Source organism: Mesoplodon bidens, assembly GCF_964165515.1.
Source record: "Mesoplodon bidens genome assembly, chromosome: 7".
Classification (NCBI taxonomy): domain Eukaryota; kingdom Metazoa; phylum Chordata; class Mammalia; order Artiodactyla; family Ziphiidae; genus Mesoplodon; species Mesoplodon bidens.
The window spans coordinates 103676821-103693812 of NC_138164.1; the positions used below are offsets into that span (position 1 = coordinate 103676821).

A 16992-nucleotide genomic window follows, 5' to 3' on the forward strand; every position below is an offset into this window, starting at 1 on the left:
TCCGGGAAGATCCACATGACAAAGAGCAACGTATTCCATGAGCCACAACTACTGAGCCTGCGTGACACAACTACTGAAGCCCATGCGCCTAGAGCCCGAGCTCCGCAATAAGAGAAGCCACTGCAATGAGAAGCCCACGCATTGCAATGAAGAGTAGCCCCTGCTCGCCGCAACTAGAGAAAGCCTGCACAGCAATGAAGACCCAACGCAGCCAAAAATAAATAAATAAATTTATTTAAAAAAAAGAAAAAGAATATGCAAACATATTTTACCATTAGGAATATTAAGAACATGCCTATGAATTACTTCCATCCATTCTTTCCAATGAAAATGAGTAAGAAACCTAATAAAAAATTCTGAGTGAAAATGGTATAAAAATGTTAGAGGTTCCAAAGGGTAACCACAATGGTTATCTTGTAAAATATGATCTTAAAACAGATATGTAATCCCTTTATTTTAGCTGACCTGATAACGACTTCACTGTCATCATACAAATCCAAATTTAGAAACATTCTACAAAAATGACTGGCCTTTCTTCTTCAAATATATCAATGTCATCAAAGGCAAAGTAAAGCTAAAAGAATGCTCCAGATTAAAGGACTAAACAGGACAATTAAATGCAAGATGTGATCCTAGATCAGTGGGTGAGGACAGTATGGGAGAAATGTACTATTAAAAAAAATCATTGGTCTTCCCTGGTGGTGCAGTGGTTAAGGATCCGCCTGCCAATGCAGGGGATACGGGGTCGGGCCCTGCCCCGGGAAGGTTCCATATGCCGTGGAGCAACTAAGCCCATGCACCACAACTACTGAGCCTGCACTCTGAAGCCTGCGAGCCACAACTACTGAGCCCCGCACGTCTAGAGTCTGTGCTCTGCAGCAAGAGAAGCCACCACAATGAGAGGCCCACACTCGGCAACAAAGAGTAGCCCCTGCTCGTCACAGCTAAAGAATGCCTGTGCACAGCAACGAGGACCCAACACAGCCAAAAATAAATAAATTTAAAAAAAACCCCATTATGTTTGGCAATATTTAAATATGAATAGCACATCAGATAAGAGCACCACATTTACATTTAATTCACAAAATTAGTTACATGTTCTCAATTTGATAATTGTATTGAGGTTATATAAGGAAATATCCTTGAGATGCAAGTATTTATGTACTGAGACATGATGTCCACAACTTACTCTCAAAAGGATCAGCAAAAATAAGAGAAAAGAAAGGCCAATAACAAAATGGTGCAGGAACTTAAAACCAGCCACAAGAATTCAAAGTGCCTTTAGTGAAATAACATTTCTTTTAAAATTAGACGGAATGGACTTCCCTGGTGGCCCAGTGGTTAAGAATCCTCCTGCCAATGCAGGGGACACGGGTTCGAGCTCTGGTCGGGGAAGATCCTACATGCTGCAGAGCAACTAAGCCAGTGCACCACATCTACTGAGCCTGCACTCTAGAGCCTTCGAGCCACAACTACTGAGCCCGTGCACCACAACTAATGAAGCCTGCACGCCTAGAGCCCATGTTCTGCAACAAGAGAAGCCACCGCAGTGAGAAGCCTGAACACCACAATGAAGAGTAGCCCCTGCTCACCACACCTAGAGAAAGCCCGTGGGCAGCAATGAAGACCCAATGCAGCCAAAAAAAAAAAAAAAAAAAAAAAAAAAAAATATATATATATATATATATATATATATATAAAATAATAATAGTAAAAAATAAAATTAGATGGAAGATACACACAGAATGCGATCTAACTAGAAATGCCTCAAGAATGTTCTAGGATGGGAGAAGTGTCTTTTTTTTTTGGCCGCACTGAGTGGCTCGTGGGGATCTTAGGGATTGAAACTGTGCCCTCGGCAGGGAAAGCGGGGAGTCCTAACCAGTAGACCACCAGGGAATTCAAGAGAAGTGCCTATCTTTAGGGCTTACAGGTAATCCACAAAAAGGTGAAGCTAACCTTGAACTTAAACATAAGTTCCCCAAACGTCTGTAGAGAACACTTGTCCAATGGTAAAAATAAGGTAAAAATTACTAAGTCAAACATAATATTTTTTGTAAAACACGATACAACTGATAAGGTTGCCTCCACAAAGACTGTACGCTTCAACTGCTCACCCTTCCGGTAATTGTGACGATAGATGTGAAAGGCATACAGAAGCTCATAGTAGTTGTGAGTCATAAGGTCCACAGCTCTCGCACGTGATTCAATTATTCCCACAACCTAAAGGAGGAGATCAGATATCAAAGTTAGTAGCCAGCATAACAACCACCACAGCTGTGTCCAGTCATCAGTGGATAAATAAAATTACCTCATTATGCAGATTCACATAGGGAAACTCTACAAGATCCTGTAGCTGGGAGCGTTCACAAAGAACTACCACCAGCTGCCGTAAACAATCTAACTGTCTAGAAGGAAGGAAAGTGATACGAGGGTAAATTTTCTTAGTGGATTACACAGGGCTGGTAAATTGCCTCCTCTAAATAAGACTGTGAGATTGATTACCTGCTGGAATCAGGAATCTGGGTTAAGGCTTCATATGCGTGGCTATTGTGACCTAAATCCAAATGATGTTTGAAAATGCATGTCCTTAAAGTAGCCTAAGTATCAAACATAGGGAAAAAAAGAACAATAGAAATTAAAACACCACATCCACGATAAACCTCAAGGGCAATAACTAGATTACAGTTAGTCCTTACCTGACTTTTCCAGTCATCACCTGCTTCAGTTATCGCTGATGTAGCCAACTGAATAACCAGTTCAGGCAACCCAACAACATCAAGCAGACGCAAAACCTAAGGGGAAATAGAAGAAATTTCCATTAATATTAACATGGTATAGTGCACTTCAAATTGGAATACGATTTAAAATCAATTAGAAAGATAAGTAGGTAAGATAAAGATTAAATCAAAGGTGCCGACAACAAGATGGACAAGATTATTTGGTTAATATTTAAGATTTTCCTTTAGATTCTACTGTTAAATAAGACACCTGTGTAAAACCCTTTATTGGTCTTTTCTGTGCACAGCTGTATCCTCAGTGTTTAGTACGTAATAGGTTATCAGTAAATGTTTGTTGAATGAGCAAATATAATTTCACTACTAACTTTTCCTACTAACTGTTTAGGTCATAGATGAATTTAAAGCCTAGTAAATTAGCACCATAGCCTTGTAAAAACACTAAAGGGAATACATTAATATTTGACATAACTCATTTCTAATACAACATAGGATAGTGCTCTTTAAACTTTTTTGATTGTCCACCCTATTAAGAATGTCTGAGTACACTCCCCAGACATTTACTTATACTATATACACACATTTCTAAAAAATATGTATAATAACACTTTCAAAATAGAAATTTCTTAAAGATGAAGATAAAGGTAGTTTAAAAATTATTATTTGTAGTTATTAGTACTCACTGATTATTTGTTTTTTCTGTCTTATTAGCAGTATAAAAACATCCTTTTCTTCTGGATGCTTACAGTTTTTTTTTCTTAAGGTTATACTTTTTTTTTTTTTTTTTTGCGGTACGCGGGCCTCTCACTGTTGTGGCCTCTCCCGTTGCGGAGCACAGGCTCCGGACGCACAGGCTCAGCGGCCATGGCTCACGGGCCTAGCCGCTCCGTGACATGTGGGATCTTCCCGGACCAGGGCACGAACCCATGTCCCCTGCATCGGCAGGCAGACTCAACCACTGTGCCACCAGGGAAGCCCCCTGAGTTGACATTTTAATTCAAGGTACACTTAGTTAGATTTTAAAGTGGCATTCTTGAAAAGTTCAATTGTTTCTGGCTGATTCTCAGACCTGATTATAGACTGTCACTGTTTTTACCTTGCAATGTGGTTGATGAAGAGCCCATATCAAAAGTAGAAGTGCCAGCCCTATCTTATCCTCATTTGTTCGTATGTACTTTGTTAATATTATATTCAATCTGGCTGCTTCACAGGAATTTTTTTTGGCCACACCACGCATGGGATGTGGGATCTTAGTTCCCCAACCAGGGATCGAACCCACGCCCCCTGCATTGGCAGCATGGAGTCTTAACCACTGGACCACCAGGGAAGTCCCTTCACAGGAATTTTTAAAAGCAAGTCCATACTGTGAAGGTGATTTTCATTATTTTAAAATTTTATTTATTTATTTCTTTAATGGAAGTATAGTTGATTTACAATGTGTTAATTACTGCCGTACAGCAAAGTGATTCAGTTATACATATATACACATTCTTTTTTTTTTCGGTGATTTTCATTACAATTAAGCAATATAATGTGTAAATCAGCTTAACCAGGCAAACATACTGAAACCAGGTGGATGAGTGACAGTGCCACTCGGCAGCCCCGCCCCTCGCTGCGACTCACTCTTCCCTCGATACTAAGTGACAAATGACCACCTGGTGAAAGGACCAAATAAGGGCACCACAGTCAATTCTGATATTAAACATTAGCACATCTTAATTTATTTGTTCTGTGAGTGAGTCCACTGGAGCAGTGATTTTTCATGTTTTTTTTTTTTTTTCAGTGATGAAAACTATGGAGCGTCTCCACAGAAAAAAATACAAAACGCTTTGCACGTATTTTCAGGGGATGTATTGATACCTCAAACCTATCTGCCCTCAGATTAAAAATCTTTACTTAAAATTCAAAATAATTTTCTCATTAGTAGAATGGCAGACAATTATTAAGAGTTACAAATCTACTTCCGTATAAATTCATTTCTCTCTTTAACAAGCAATGAACAAACTGTGAAGCCTGCTCTTGTTGCATTTACTTTTTGGTAGGAAATCCAAATAAACAAGTAACGTAGAATCTAGGGGCGGAGTCAAGATGGCAGACTAGGAGGACGCAGAATTTGAGTCTCCTCACAACTAGGGCACCTACAGGAACCGGGGGGCGGGGGGGACCATGGACGCCTAAGGGGATGGCAGGAACCTCCAGCGACCGGGTAGGATGTGGGAAGTGGGGGGGAGTGAGGGGGGAGGAGAAGTGGAGGCGGGACAGGACTGGTGCCCCTGAGGTGCAGCTGGGGGAGGGGGAGGGATCCCACACCCGAAGGGGGAAGTTGGGGGACCACTGGGAGGGCAGAGGATCAAAAGGGAGAGTGGCCAGGTTTCCCTGCCCACCTGGGCCCCCGGGAGCCTGCTGAGATCTGGGCCTGATCTTCTGCCCACCTAGGCCCCCTCCAGCCGTGCGGGTCCTGAGGGAGTGGGAGGGAGGGAAGGGGGAGCAAAAATAAAGGCTGGATCTACGGGACCACACCCCTGAGGGGCAGCTGGGGGAGGGGAGGAGTTCCTACACCCAGCAGAACCCACCCACGGTTAGGGGTCCAGTGGTGATGGGGGAGACCCTGGGGGAGACCGTGGGGGGAGAGGGGGGCACAGAGGAATGGAAGGGAACGCAGCCAGCACTTTCCCTGTCCACTTAGGCACCAGAGAGCCTGCTGGGCTCTGGGGCCCAATCCTCTGCCCGGGGAGCCTCCCTCCTGCAGCACAGAGCCCAAGCCCCACCCCTACACCCCCACCCAGGGCCACACCTCTACACTTGGAGACCCCCTCTGAGACCCCCTCCAACACGCCAGGCCTAAACCCCACCCAAACACCCTCACCCAAGGCCTTACTCCTGACTCCTGAACCCCACACTCCAGAGGCCCTCCTTGGGAAGTGCTGCCACTCCCCTTCCATGCAAGTCCTAAGCAGAGGCCCCACCCTACAACTGAACGTCACCCTGGCTAGGCCTCACCCCCAAGGCCTTTTCCAGCTGCGTGGGTCCTAAGTCCATGCCCTGCCCCATGCTCAGATGTCACCCCCCACCCACCTAGGTCTTGCCCCAGCCTAAACCATGCCACTGCCTAAGTTCTGCCCCCACCTAAACTCTGCCCCCGTAGCCAACGCTTTTTTGTTTTCTTTTCTTCTTTTTTCCTCTTTTAGATTGGGGTTCTGTTTTACCTTGTTGATTCATTTATATTTTTATTTTTTCAAATAAATCTTTTATTTTTCTACGTTTATTTTATTCTTTATACTTTGTTATTGTTCTGCTCCTTTTGGCTTGTTCCTTCCCCCTCCGCCGCTGCCTTTTTTTCTGTTGTGGTTTTATTTTACCTTGTTGCAGTTGTTTCAATTATATTTTTATTTTTCCTAATATATTTTTTATCTTTCTAATTTTATTTTGTTTTTTATTCTTTGTTATTGTATTGCTCCTTTTTTTTTTTTTTCCCCACACCACACGGCTTGTGGGATCTTGGTTCCCAGGCTGGAGGTCGGGCCCAAGCTCCTGTGGTGGGAGCTCTGAATCCAAACCGCTGAACTAACAGAGAACCTCAGACCCCAGGGAATATTAATCAGAGTGAGGTCTCCTGGAGGTCTCATCTCGGCACCAAGACCTGGCTCCTCCCAACTGCCTGCAAACTCCAGTGCTGGATGCCTCAGGCCAAACAACCAGTAAGACAGGAATACAGCCTCACCCATCAAAAAAAGAAAAAAAAAAAAAAGAAATGACTAAAAAATATGTTACAAAGGAGCAAGGTAAAAACCTACAAGAGCAAATAAATGAAGATGAAATAGGCAACCTACCTGAAAAAGAATTCAGAGTAATGATAGCAAAGATGATCCAAAATCTCAGAAACAGAATGGAGAAAATACAAGAAACATTCAACAAGGATCAAGAACTGAAGAGCAAACAAACAGTGATGAACAACACAATAACTGAAATTAAAAATACTCTAGAAGGAATCAATAGCAGAATAACTGAGGCAGAAGAACAGATAAGTGACCTGGAAGATAAAATGGTGGAAATAACTGCCAGGGAGCAGAAGAAAAAAGAATGAAAAGAACTAAGGACAGTCTCGGTGACCTCTGGGACAACATTAAACGCACCAACATTCGAATTATAGGGGTCCCACAAGAAGAAGAGGAAAAGAAAGGGTCTGAGAAAATATTTGAAGAGATTATAGTTGAAAACTTCCCTAACATGGGAAAGGAAATAGTCAATCAAGTCCAGGAAGCACAGAGAGTCCCATACAGGATAAGCCCAAAGAGAAACACTCCAAGACACATACTAATCAAACTATCAAAAATTAAATACAAAGAAAAATGTTAAAAGCAGCAAAGCTTTACAGCAAGCAAAAGCTAGCAGGATTCAGCACCACCAATCTACCTCTACAACAAATGCTATGGAACTTTTCTAAGCGGGAAACACAAGAGAAGAAAAAGACGCACAAAAACAAACCCAAATCAATTAAGAAAATGGTAATAGGAACATACATATTGATAATCACCTTGAATGTAAATGGGTTAAATGGTCCAACCAAAAGACACAGACTGGCTGAATGCATACGAAAACAAGATGCTTATATATGCTGTCTACAAGAGACCCACTTCAGACCTAGGGACACGTACAGACTGAAAGTGAAGGGATGGAAAAAGATATTCCATGCAAATGGAAATCAAAAGAAAGCTGGAGTAGCAATACTCACATCAGATAAAATAGACTTTAAAATAAAGACTGTTATAAGAGATAAGGAGAGACACTACATAATGATCAAGGGATTGATCCAAGAAGAAAACATAACAATTATAAATATTTATGCATCCAACATAGGAGCACTTCAGTACATAAGGCCATAAAAGGAGAAATCGACAGTAACACAGTAATAGTGGGGGACTTTAATACCCCACTTACACCAATAGAAAGATCATCCAGACAGAAAATAAATAAGGAAACACAAGCTTTAAATGACACAACAGACAAGATAGACTTAACTGATATTTTTAGGACATTCCACCCGAAAGCAGAAGAATACACATTCTTATCAACTGCACACGGAACGTTCTCCAGAATAGATCACATTTTGGGTCACAAATCAAACCTTGGAAAATTTAAGAAAACTGAAACTGTATCAAGCATCTTTTCTGACCACAACGCTATGAGATTAGAAATCAATTACAGGAAAAAACAGTAAAAAACACAAACACATGGAGGCTAAACAGTACACTGCTAAATAACCAAGAGATCACTGAAGAAATAAAAGAGGAAATTAAAAAATACCTAGAAACAAATGACAACGAAAACACAACAATCCAAAACCTATGGGACACAGCAAAAGCAGTTCTAAGAGGGAAGTTCAAAGCAATTCAAGCTCACCTCAGGAAACAAAAAAAATCTCAAATAAACATCTAAACTTACACCTAAAGCAACCAGAAAAAGAAGAACAAAGGAAACCCAAAATTAGTAGAATGAAAGAAATCATAAAGATCAGAGCAGAAATAAATGAAATAGAAACAAAGAAAACAATAGCAGAGATCAGTAAAACTAAAAGCTGGTTCTTTGAGAAGATAAACAAAATTGATAAACCTTTAGCCAGACTCATCAAGGAAAAAAGGGAGAGGACTCACATCAATAAAATTAGAAATGAAAAAGGAGAGGTTACAACTGATACCATAGAAATACAAAAGATGATAAGAGACTACTACAAGCAACTATAAGCCAATAAAATGGATAACCTGAAAGAAATGGACAAATTCTTGGACGAGTAAAACCTTCCAAGATAGAACCAGGAAGAATGAGAAAATATAAACAGACCAATCACAGGTAGTGAAATTGAAACTGTAATTAAAAATCTTCCAACAGAAGTCCAGGACAGATGGCTTCATAGGTGAATTCTATCAAACATTTAGAGAAGAATTAACACCTACCCTTCTCAAACTCTTCCAAAAAATTGTGGAGGGAGGAACACTCCCAAACTCGTTCTACGAGGCCACCATCACCCTGATACGAAAACCGGACAAAGATATCACAAAAAAAGAAAATTACAGACCAATATCACTGATGAACACAGACACAAAAATCCTCAACAAAATACTAGCAAACAGAATCCAGCAACACATTAAAAGGATCATACACCATGATCAAGTGGGATTTTTCCCAGGGATGCAAGGATTCTTCAATATATGTAAAACAATCAATGTGATACACCATATAACAAATTGAAGAATAAAAACCATATGATCATTTTAATAGATGTAGAAAAAGCTTTTGACAAAATTCAACACCCATTTATGATGAAAACTCTCCAGAGAGTGGGCACAGAGGGAACCTATCTCAACAGAATAAAAGCCACATATGACAAACCCACAGCAAACATCATTCTCAATGGTGAAAAACTGAAAGCATTTCCTCTAAGATCAGGAACAAGACAAGGACGTTCACTCTCACCACTATTATTCAACATAGTATTGCACGTCCTAGCCACAGCAATCAGAGAGGAAAAAGAAATAAAAGGAATACAAATTGGAAAAGAAGAAGTAAAACTGTCCCTGTTTGCAGATGACATTATACTATACATAGAACATCCTAAAGATGCCACCAGAAAACTACTAGAAATAATCAATGAATTTGGTAAGGTTGCAGGATACAAAATTAATGCACAGAAATCTCTTGCATTCCTGTACACTAACAACGAAAGATCAGAAAGAGAAATTAAAGAAACAATCCCATTTTACCATCACAACAAAAAGAATAAAATACCTAGGAATAAACCTACCTAAGGAGGCAAAAGACCTGTACTCAGAAAACTATAAAACACTGATGAAAGAAATAAAAGATAACATAAACAGATGGAGAGATATACCATGCTCCTGGATTGGAAGAATCAATATTGTGAAAATGACTATACCACTCAAAGCAATCTATAGGTTCAATGCAATCCCTATCAAATTACCAATGGCATTTTTCACAGAACTAGAACAAGAAATTTTACAATTTGTATGGAAACACAAAAGACCCCGAATGGCCAAAGCAATCTTTGAGAAAGAAAAACAGAGCTGGAGGAATCAGGCTCCCTGACTTCAGACTATACTACAAAGCTACAGTAATGAAGACAGTATGGTACTGGCACAAATACAGAAATATAGATCAATGCAACAAGATAGAAAGCCCACACACATATATGGTCACCTTATCTTTGATAAAGGAGGCAAGAATAGAAAATGGAGAAAAGACAGCCTCTTCAATAAGTGGTGCTGGGAAAAATGGACAGCTACATGTAAAAGAATGAAATTAGAACACTCCCAGACTTCCCTGGTGGTGCAGTGGTTAAGAATCTGCCTGCCAGTGCAGGGGACAATCCCTGGTCTGGGAAGATCCCACATGCCACAGAGCAACTAAGCCTGTGCTCTAGAGTCCACGAGCCACAACTACTGAGCCTGTGTGCCAGCTACTGAAGTCCACGCGCCTAGAGCCCGTGGTCCGCAACAGGAGAAGCCACTGTAATGAGAAGCCCTCAAACCACAAGGAAGAGTAGCCTCCGCTCACCACAACTACAGAAAGCCCGTGTGCAGCAACAAAGACCCGCTGCAGCCAAAAAAAAAAAAAAAAAAAAAAAGAACACTCCCTAACACCATACACAAAAATAAACTCAAAATGGATTAAAGACCTAAATGTAAAGTCAGACACTATAAAACTCTTAGAGGAAAACATAGGCAGAACACTCCATGACGTAAATCACAGCAAGATCCTTTTTGACCCACCTCCTAGAGTAATGGAAATAAAAACAAAAATAAACAAATGGGACCTAATGAAACTTAAAAGCTTTTGCACAGCAAAGGAAACCATAAACAAGACAAAAAGACAACCCTCAGAATGGGAGAAATTATTTGCAAACGAAGCAACGGACAAAGGATTAATCTCCAAGATATAGAAGCAGCTCATGCAGGTCAATATCAAAAAAACAAGCAACCCAGTCCAAAAATGGGTGCAAGACCTAAATAGACATTTCTCCAAAGAAGACATACAGATGGCCAACAAACGCATGAAGAGATGCTCAACATCACTAATCATTAGAGAAATGCAAATCAAAACTACAATGAGGTATCACCTCACACCAGTCAGAATGGCCATCATCAAAAAATCTAGAAACAATAAATGCTGGAGAGGGTGTGGAGAAAAGGGAACCTCCTCCACTGTTGGTGGGAATGTAAACTGATACAACCACTATGGAGAACAGTATGGAGGTTCCTTAAAAAACTAAAAATAGAATTACCATATGACCCAGCAATCCTACTACTGGGCATATACCCTGAGAAAACCATAATTCAAAAAGAGACACATACCACAGTGTTCACTGCAGCACTATTTGCAATAGCCAGGATATGGAAACAACCTAAATGTCCATCAACAGATGACTGCATAAAGAAGATGTGGCACATGTATATAATGGAATATTACTCAGCCATAAAAAGGAACGAAATTGAGTTATTTGCAGTGAGGTGGATGGACCAAAACTCTGTCATACAGAGTGAAGTAACTCAGAAAGAGAAAAACAAATACTGTATGCTAATGCACATATATGGAATTTTAAAAAGCGGTACTGATGAACCTAGCGGCAGGGCAGAAATAAAGATGCAGACGTAGAGGACAGACTTGAGGGCACCGGTGGAGGGGAGGGGAAGCTGGGATGAAGTCAGAGAGTAGCACTGACGTATATACACTACCAAATGTCAAATGGATGGCTAGTGGGAAGCTGCATAGCACAGGGAGATCAGCTCAGGGCTTTGTGACGACCTAGAGGAACGGCATAGGGAGGGTGGGAGGGAGGCTCAAGAGGGAGGGGATATGGGGATATATGTATACATACAGTTGATTCACTTTGTACAGCAGAAACTAACACAACATTGTAAAGCATTTATACTCCAATAAAGATGTGAAAAAAAAAATCATAGAATCTAAAATATAACATCAAGCATGGCTAAATGTCATAAAGAAAAATAAAGCGGGGCAAGGAGAGAGACTGCCCACAGCGCCTAACTCTGCACTAAGGGAGAGAAGGAGCAGGTGTGCAGGAGAGCACGTGCACGTCTGCTTCTTTGTAGGCAAGGCAGGGGGGAACTCTCAGGAGGTGACACAGGAGCAGAGACCTGAATGAAATGAGGGCATTAGAAACTTGACTACCTGGAGGAAGACCATTCCAGGATGAGGAACAGCAGGGAGAAAGGTCCTGAAGGGAATAGAGTATGTGCTTGGCTTTTATGAGACAGTAAGAAGACCACTACTGTTATAGCTGAGTGAGTGACCAGAGGAAAGAGTAGAAGGAAAAAAAGGTCAGGAGGGGTACCCAGGGCTAAATCACAAACTAAGGCTAAATACAGCATTACAAGTTAATTCTTTGAGATATCAGCAAGATGAATACTAAGTAATAAAGTTTTAATGATGACAGAGCTAACAAAATTATATCATGATGGGAATTTCATTTAAGTTAAAAACATTTATCAGGGACTTCCTCGGTGGCACAGTGGTTAAGACTCCATGCTCCCAATGCAGGGGGCCAGGGTTTGATCCCTGGTCAGGGAACTAGATCCCACATGCATGCCACAACTAAGGAGCCCTCCTGCTGCAACTAAGACCCAGTGCAACCAAATAAAAAAAAATGAAAAAACAAAAAAAAATATATCAAATGTAAAAATATATGTTTCTTCAATTTCTCTAGGCAAATTCATTTTTCTCTTCATTTGGAGATTCAGGGAGTGATTAAATTTTTATGTTATTTTTCTCCCCAAATACCAAACTAATATATTTCAGATACATTTTTTTAAACTGAAGTATAGTTAACTTACAATGTTGTGTTAGTTTCAAGTGTACAGCAAAGTGATTCAGTTATACATATTTATCTATATGCATATATTCATATTCTTTCTCAGATTCTTTTCCATTATAGGTTATTACAAGATATTGAGTATAGCTCCTTGTGCTATACAGTAGGTCCTTGTTGTTTACCTATTTTATATATAGTAGTGTGTATATTTTAATCTGAAACTCCTAATTTATCTGCCCCCCCCCCTGCCCTGTTACATTTGTACACAGGGTGGTGTAAGAAGGACCAAACCATGACAGAATATACCTTATCATAATACTGCTGCCTGGGGGTGGACACAATCTCCCCATCCTCTGAACGGATCAAGCGAGCTAAGAATTCCTCTTTGCCCACTTCAGATGCTGCCTGGCAGAAACATTCCAGAGCCTGGAGAAATAGAAGAATACAAAATGACTTATGATAGACTGTTCCACTTCTAGGTGCTATAAGTCAAGGGTTCTTGTACCAACGAAAACCAAAAAAGAAATAAAATTATTTAAGACCATTGACTGCATTTGCAGTTTCTGTCATATCTAAATTCTCTCTGATGCATTATTTAATATTTTCTTTAATTTATCTAACTTTTTAACTTAAATGCTGTTAGTTAAAAAGTAAACTTTAATAAGAAAATTGATGGATAAATGTGATACACCAACTGTAGCAACATGTTAACAATTGTAGAATTTGAGTGGGGGGTATATAATTGTTTAGTATGAAAGTCTTTGAACTTTTCTTTGTTTGAAAAGCTCCATAACAGGATATCAAGAAAAAATTAGAAATGTAAACTACCATAATAGGAAGAAAACCAGAATAAAAAAAAGATATACAACTTCCCAGGTGGTGCAAGGGTTAAGAATCCACCTGCCAATGCAGGTGACATGGGTTCAAGCCCTGGTCCGGGAAGATCTCACATGCTGCAGAGCAACTAAGCCCGTGCGCCACAACTACTGAGCCTGTGCTCTAGAGCCTGCGAGCCACAACTACTGAGCCTATGCGCTTAGAGCCCTTGCTCTGCAACAGGAGAAGCCACTGCAATGAGAAGCCCGTGCACCACAACAAAGAGTAGCCCCCGCTCACCACAACTAGAGAAAGCCCACGCACAGCAACGAAGACCCAACGCAGCCAAAAAAGAAAAAAAAAAGATATAATAAAAACAGTGTAACGGTTTAACAGTTGCTCATCTTTCAAATGCAGTTTACCTTCTGTCCCTCTCCTGTAACCAGGTAACACCGTCCCAGCATAAATCGACAGGAACCAACATTGACTTGACACCAAGGATGTAGCAGCTGAATATAATCCTTAAAGGCATAAAAGATGCTTTCTGATTAGAGAATAAATATTCCTTAAGGAGATACTCATTTCCAAGTTCTTCACAGAGGGAGAGAAGATAGTGGTCAATCAACACAAAAGTTGTATTTCCAGAAATCATCTGGAGATTAAAACTGAATCCTGTTAATCCATTCTTATACTAGGTTATTAGACACTTTAAGAAAGCAAACAGGACTGCAATAACACTAACACATGTAAACAAACATGCACTTTCCATTCTAGCAATTTTCCAATTTTTGGTATTTACTGGTTCAACTGACTAGATTCCAGTGAAGGATTTATATGGAGACAATGGTATGTTTTCTTACTATAAAGAGAACCCAATAAAGAGAACTAACAAAAAAATACTCTATAAAAAATTGTTAGGAATGATACTGCCAAGAGGGAAGTAAAGGAAATCTCTCTGGGGTATGTTTCAGTGTAAATGAGTGTACATTATTGTGGTTCTTACTATTAGCCCAATTAAAATGCAGGAAACATTTACAAAGAAAAAAGTCCCAGAAACCCCATTCTTTACAAGAATGATTGCCCTGAAATGTTCAACAGTACTCACCTGCAATTGTACATACTGACAATTCCCCATCAAACATTCTAGAAAGAGGCAACCAGGATTGCTAGGCCATCTAGTCATTGGTTAAGGAGATTATTTACTGTTTTGGCAAAACTTAAATATATCAATCCATGTTAGGCATCAAACTCCATGAAATGGCTTAATTTTTAAAAAGAAGGTAAAGAGGGGCTTCCCTGGTGGTGCAGTGGTTAAGAATCTGCCTGCCAATGCAGGGGACACGGGTTCGAGCCCTGTTCTGGGAAGATCCCACATATCACGGAGCAACTAAGCCCCTGCGCCACAACTACCGAGCCTGCGTTCTAGAGCCCGCGAGCCACAACTACTGAAGCCTGCACGCCTAGAGCCCATGCTCCACAACAAGAGAAGCCACCGCAGTGAGAAGCCTGTGCACCGCAACGAAGAGTAGCCCCCGCTCACTGCAACTACAGAAAGCCCGCGCACAGCAACGAAGACCCACCGCAACCAGAAATAAAATTTTTTTAAAAATTAATAATTAAAAAAAAAAAGGTAAAGGGAAGGTGGCGTAGCACACGTCCTTTCTATGTAATTATGTAACTTTAATAATGGACTAAAGCATGTATTTCATCACTGGGTTGTCATTTCTAATTCAAGCTAGTATATTGCACAAGCATACTATGCCAGTGGATACCCAGTACCTAACACAGCGCCTGGCATACAGAGCCATTCAATAAATAAATATTCAATAAATATTTTATGAATGTATGTTTTAAAAGAGAGCACAATGAGAAAAAGCCTGCATTCAGCAACAAAGACCCAACGCAGCCAAAAATTAAAAAATAATAAATAAATTATAAAAAAAGAGATCTAGGTATCAAATGTGTGTGCACCAATAAAATCTGGCTCAACTCATGAGCAAAAAAACAAATTAAAAGACAATAAAAATTGGGATATCTGAAAATAAATATCATCTCTTGTTGGGGATAAGTACCCAACCTCATTAAAAATCTTCATTACACAGGCAGAATATTACTGAATCTTAGACTATTTGGATAAGAGAAACCATTCAACTGGCTTTTAAATGAAAGGATACAGAAGCTGCAATAAATAACTGGTAATTGCAGTAATCATCTCAGGCCAGTTCAACTCAGTCTGGCTGAGAGGTGCCTTTGGTTGAGAGAACAAATGAGATATAATGTGTTTTCTTGCAACTTCTTGGAAGAATAACTCCACAATTGTCTGAGGGCTAGATACTTAAAAACAAAAAGTTTTAACAGTCACCAACTTGTGATAGTAGGTATCAATTTTCAGTTAAGACAGTCTACCAATTCATTTCATGCCTGTAACAAAGAACATTTTTTATTTCAAAATATAAAATGCATCACTGGTGTAATCAATGCCAATATAAATAAAAGCAATCTGTAAACTATGAAGTACTATATAAATTCAATAAAAAACCCATTTAACATTGTAGTCATTCCTTTTCTCTAGAAAGTGCTTCCAGTAAGTACAGTCCTAAGATTCTAAGTTTTATACCAAAACAATAGAAAATAAATTCTCCAGAATGGTTCTCAAGCGTGAGAGAGGGCTCCTTTTGAATATTTGTTGATGAAGACAAGATTACAAAAGCTATATGAACTTCGCAAATTAAAAAAAAGATTTTGTTGAATTAATCACTGGAGTGTCAATATACAATGGAAAAGCAGCAGTGCATATAAACACACGCAATACCCTTCATTTATGTCTCATCTAGGGTTACATCTGCACAAACCTCTTGTCACAACCAGAGGTCTCAGGACACAGCTTGCTTGTACCCTCTCAAAGTGAAAGCACAGCCTAATCGACCTTTCCAAAGCAAAGGTGGCAAAAGACCACTTTAATGAATACGCAATAAATGCCAAACTTGAAATCAAATGCATACACAGTCCAGTCCTTACCGAACTTATTTGCCATTAAAGCAACAGAGTCAGTTAGTTCCAGTACTGATAAATGTTGAAGATTAGACTCCCTGTGAGGAAAAGGAAAACAAAAAAACAACAGCTCAATAAATTCTCCTATGCTAAACATTACCTCAACAAGTTAGCCTATCAAGAACACTGTCAATTTTATTAACAAATTACACATGAAAGCTCCATTGAAAGCACAAGAAAATCTGGAAAATGAGCCATGGTTTAGATTGTTGCCCATCGTATCATTCAGTGATCCGTCAATGAGAAGCCAGAGCACAAATTTCTTAAGACCTCCATGCCATGAAAATCTTTCCCTTGCCAGAAAAAATAAAATGGCTTATCTAAGTGAAATGTGAGTCTTGTAGGTACATATTGAATTTTCTTTCTTCTTTTGGCTATAAAGAATCTCAGCCTACCCTTAATAACTAGCACATTTTTATGTGTGGTCTAACCTTCCCCATGACCTCATCTTAATATTTTGCCTTCAACAGGATTTGTCTTTGCATTATACATACACATATATAATAATAAATATATATTTATTATTTTCATTCTTAGAAGTTG

At 39.7% G+C, this 16992-nt stretch overlaps 1 protein-coding gene across 2 annotated transcripts in view; it reads right to left on the minus strand.

Annotated features, from left to right (window-relative positions):
* Positions 1 to 16992, minus strand: part of NUP160 (nucleoporin 160) — a 52162-nt gene that overhangs the window by 10274 nt on the left and 24896 nt on the right. For both annotated transcript variants that reach the window (XM_081238648.1, XM_081238647.1), the window contains 9 exons: positions 16417 to 16487; positions 15573 to 15732; positions 14504 to 14573; positions 13821 to 13919; positions 12889 to 13008; positions 2700 to 2795; positions 2506 to 2600; positions 2312 to 2408; positions 2118 to 2223 (listed from right to left, as the gene is read on the minus strand). In XM_081238648.1, coding sequence (XP_081094774.1) covers positions 2118 to 2223; positions 2312 to 2408; positions 2506 to 2600; positions 2700 to 2795; positions 12889 to 13008; positions 13821 to 13919; positions 14504 to 14573; positions 15573 to 15732; positions 16417 to 16487 — 914 coding nt within the window. The remainder of the gene's footprint in view (positions 1 to 2117; positions 2224 to 2311; positions 2409 to 2505; positions 2601 to 2699; positions 2796 to 12888; positions 13009 to 13820; positions 13920 to 14503; positions 14574 to 15572; positions 15733 to 16416; positions 16488 to 16992) is intronic.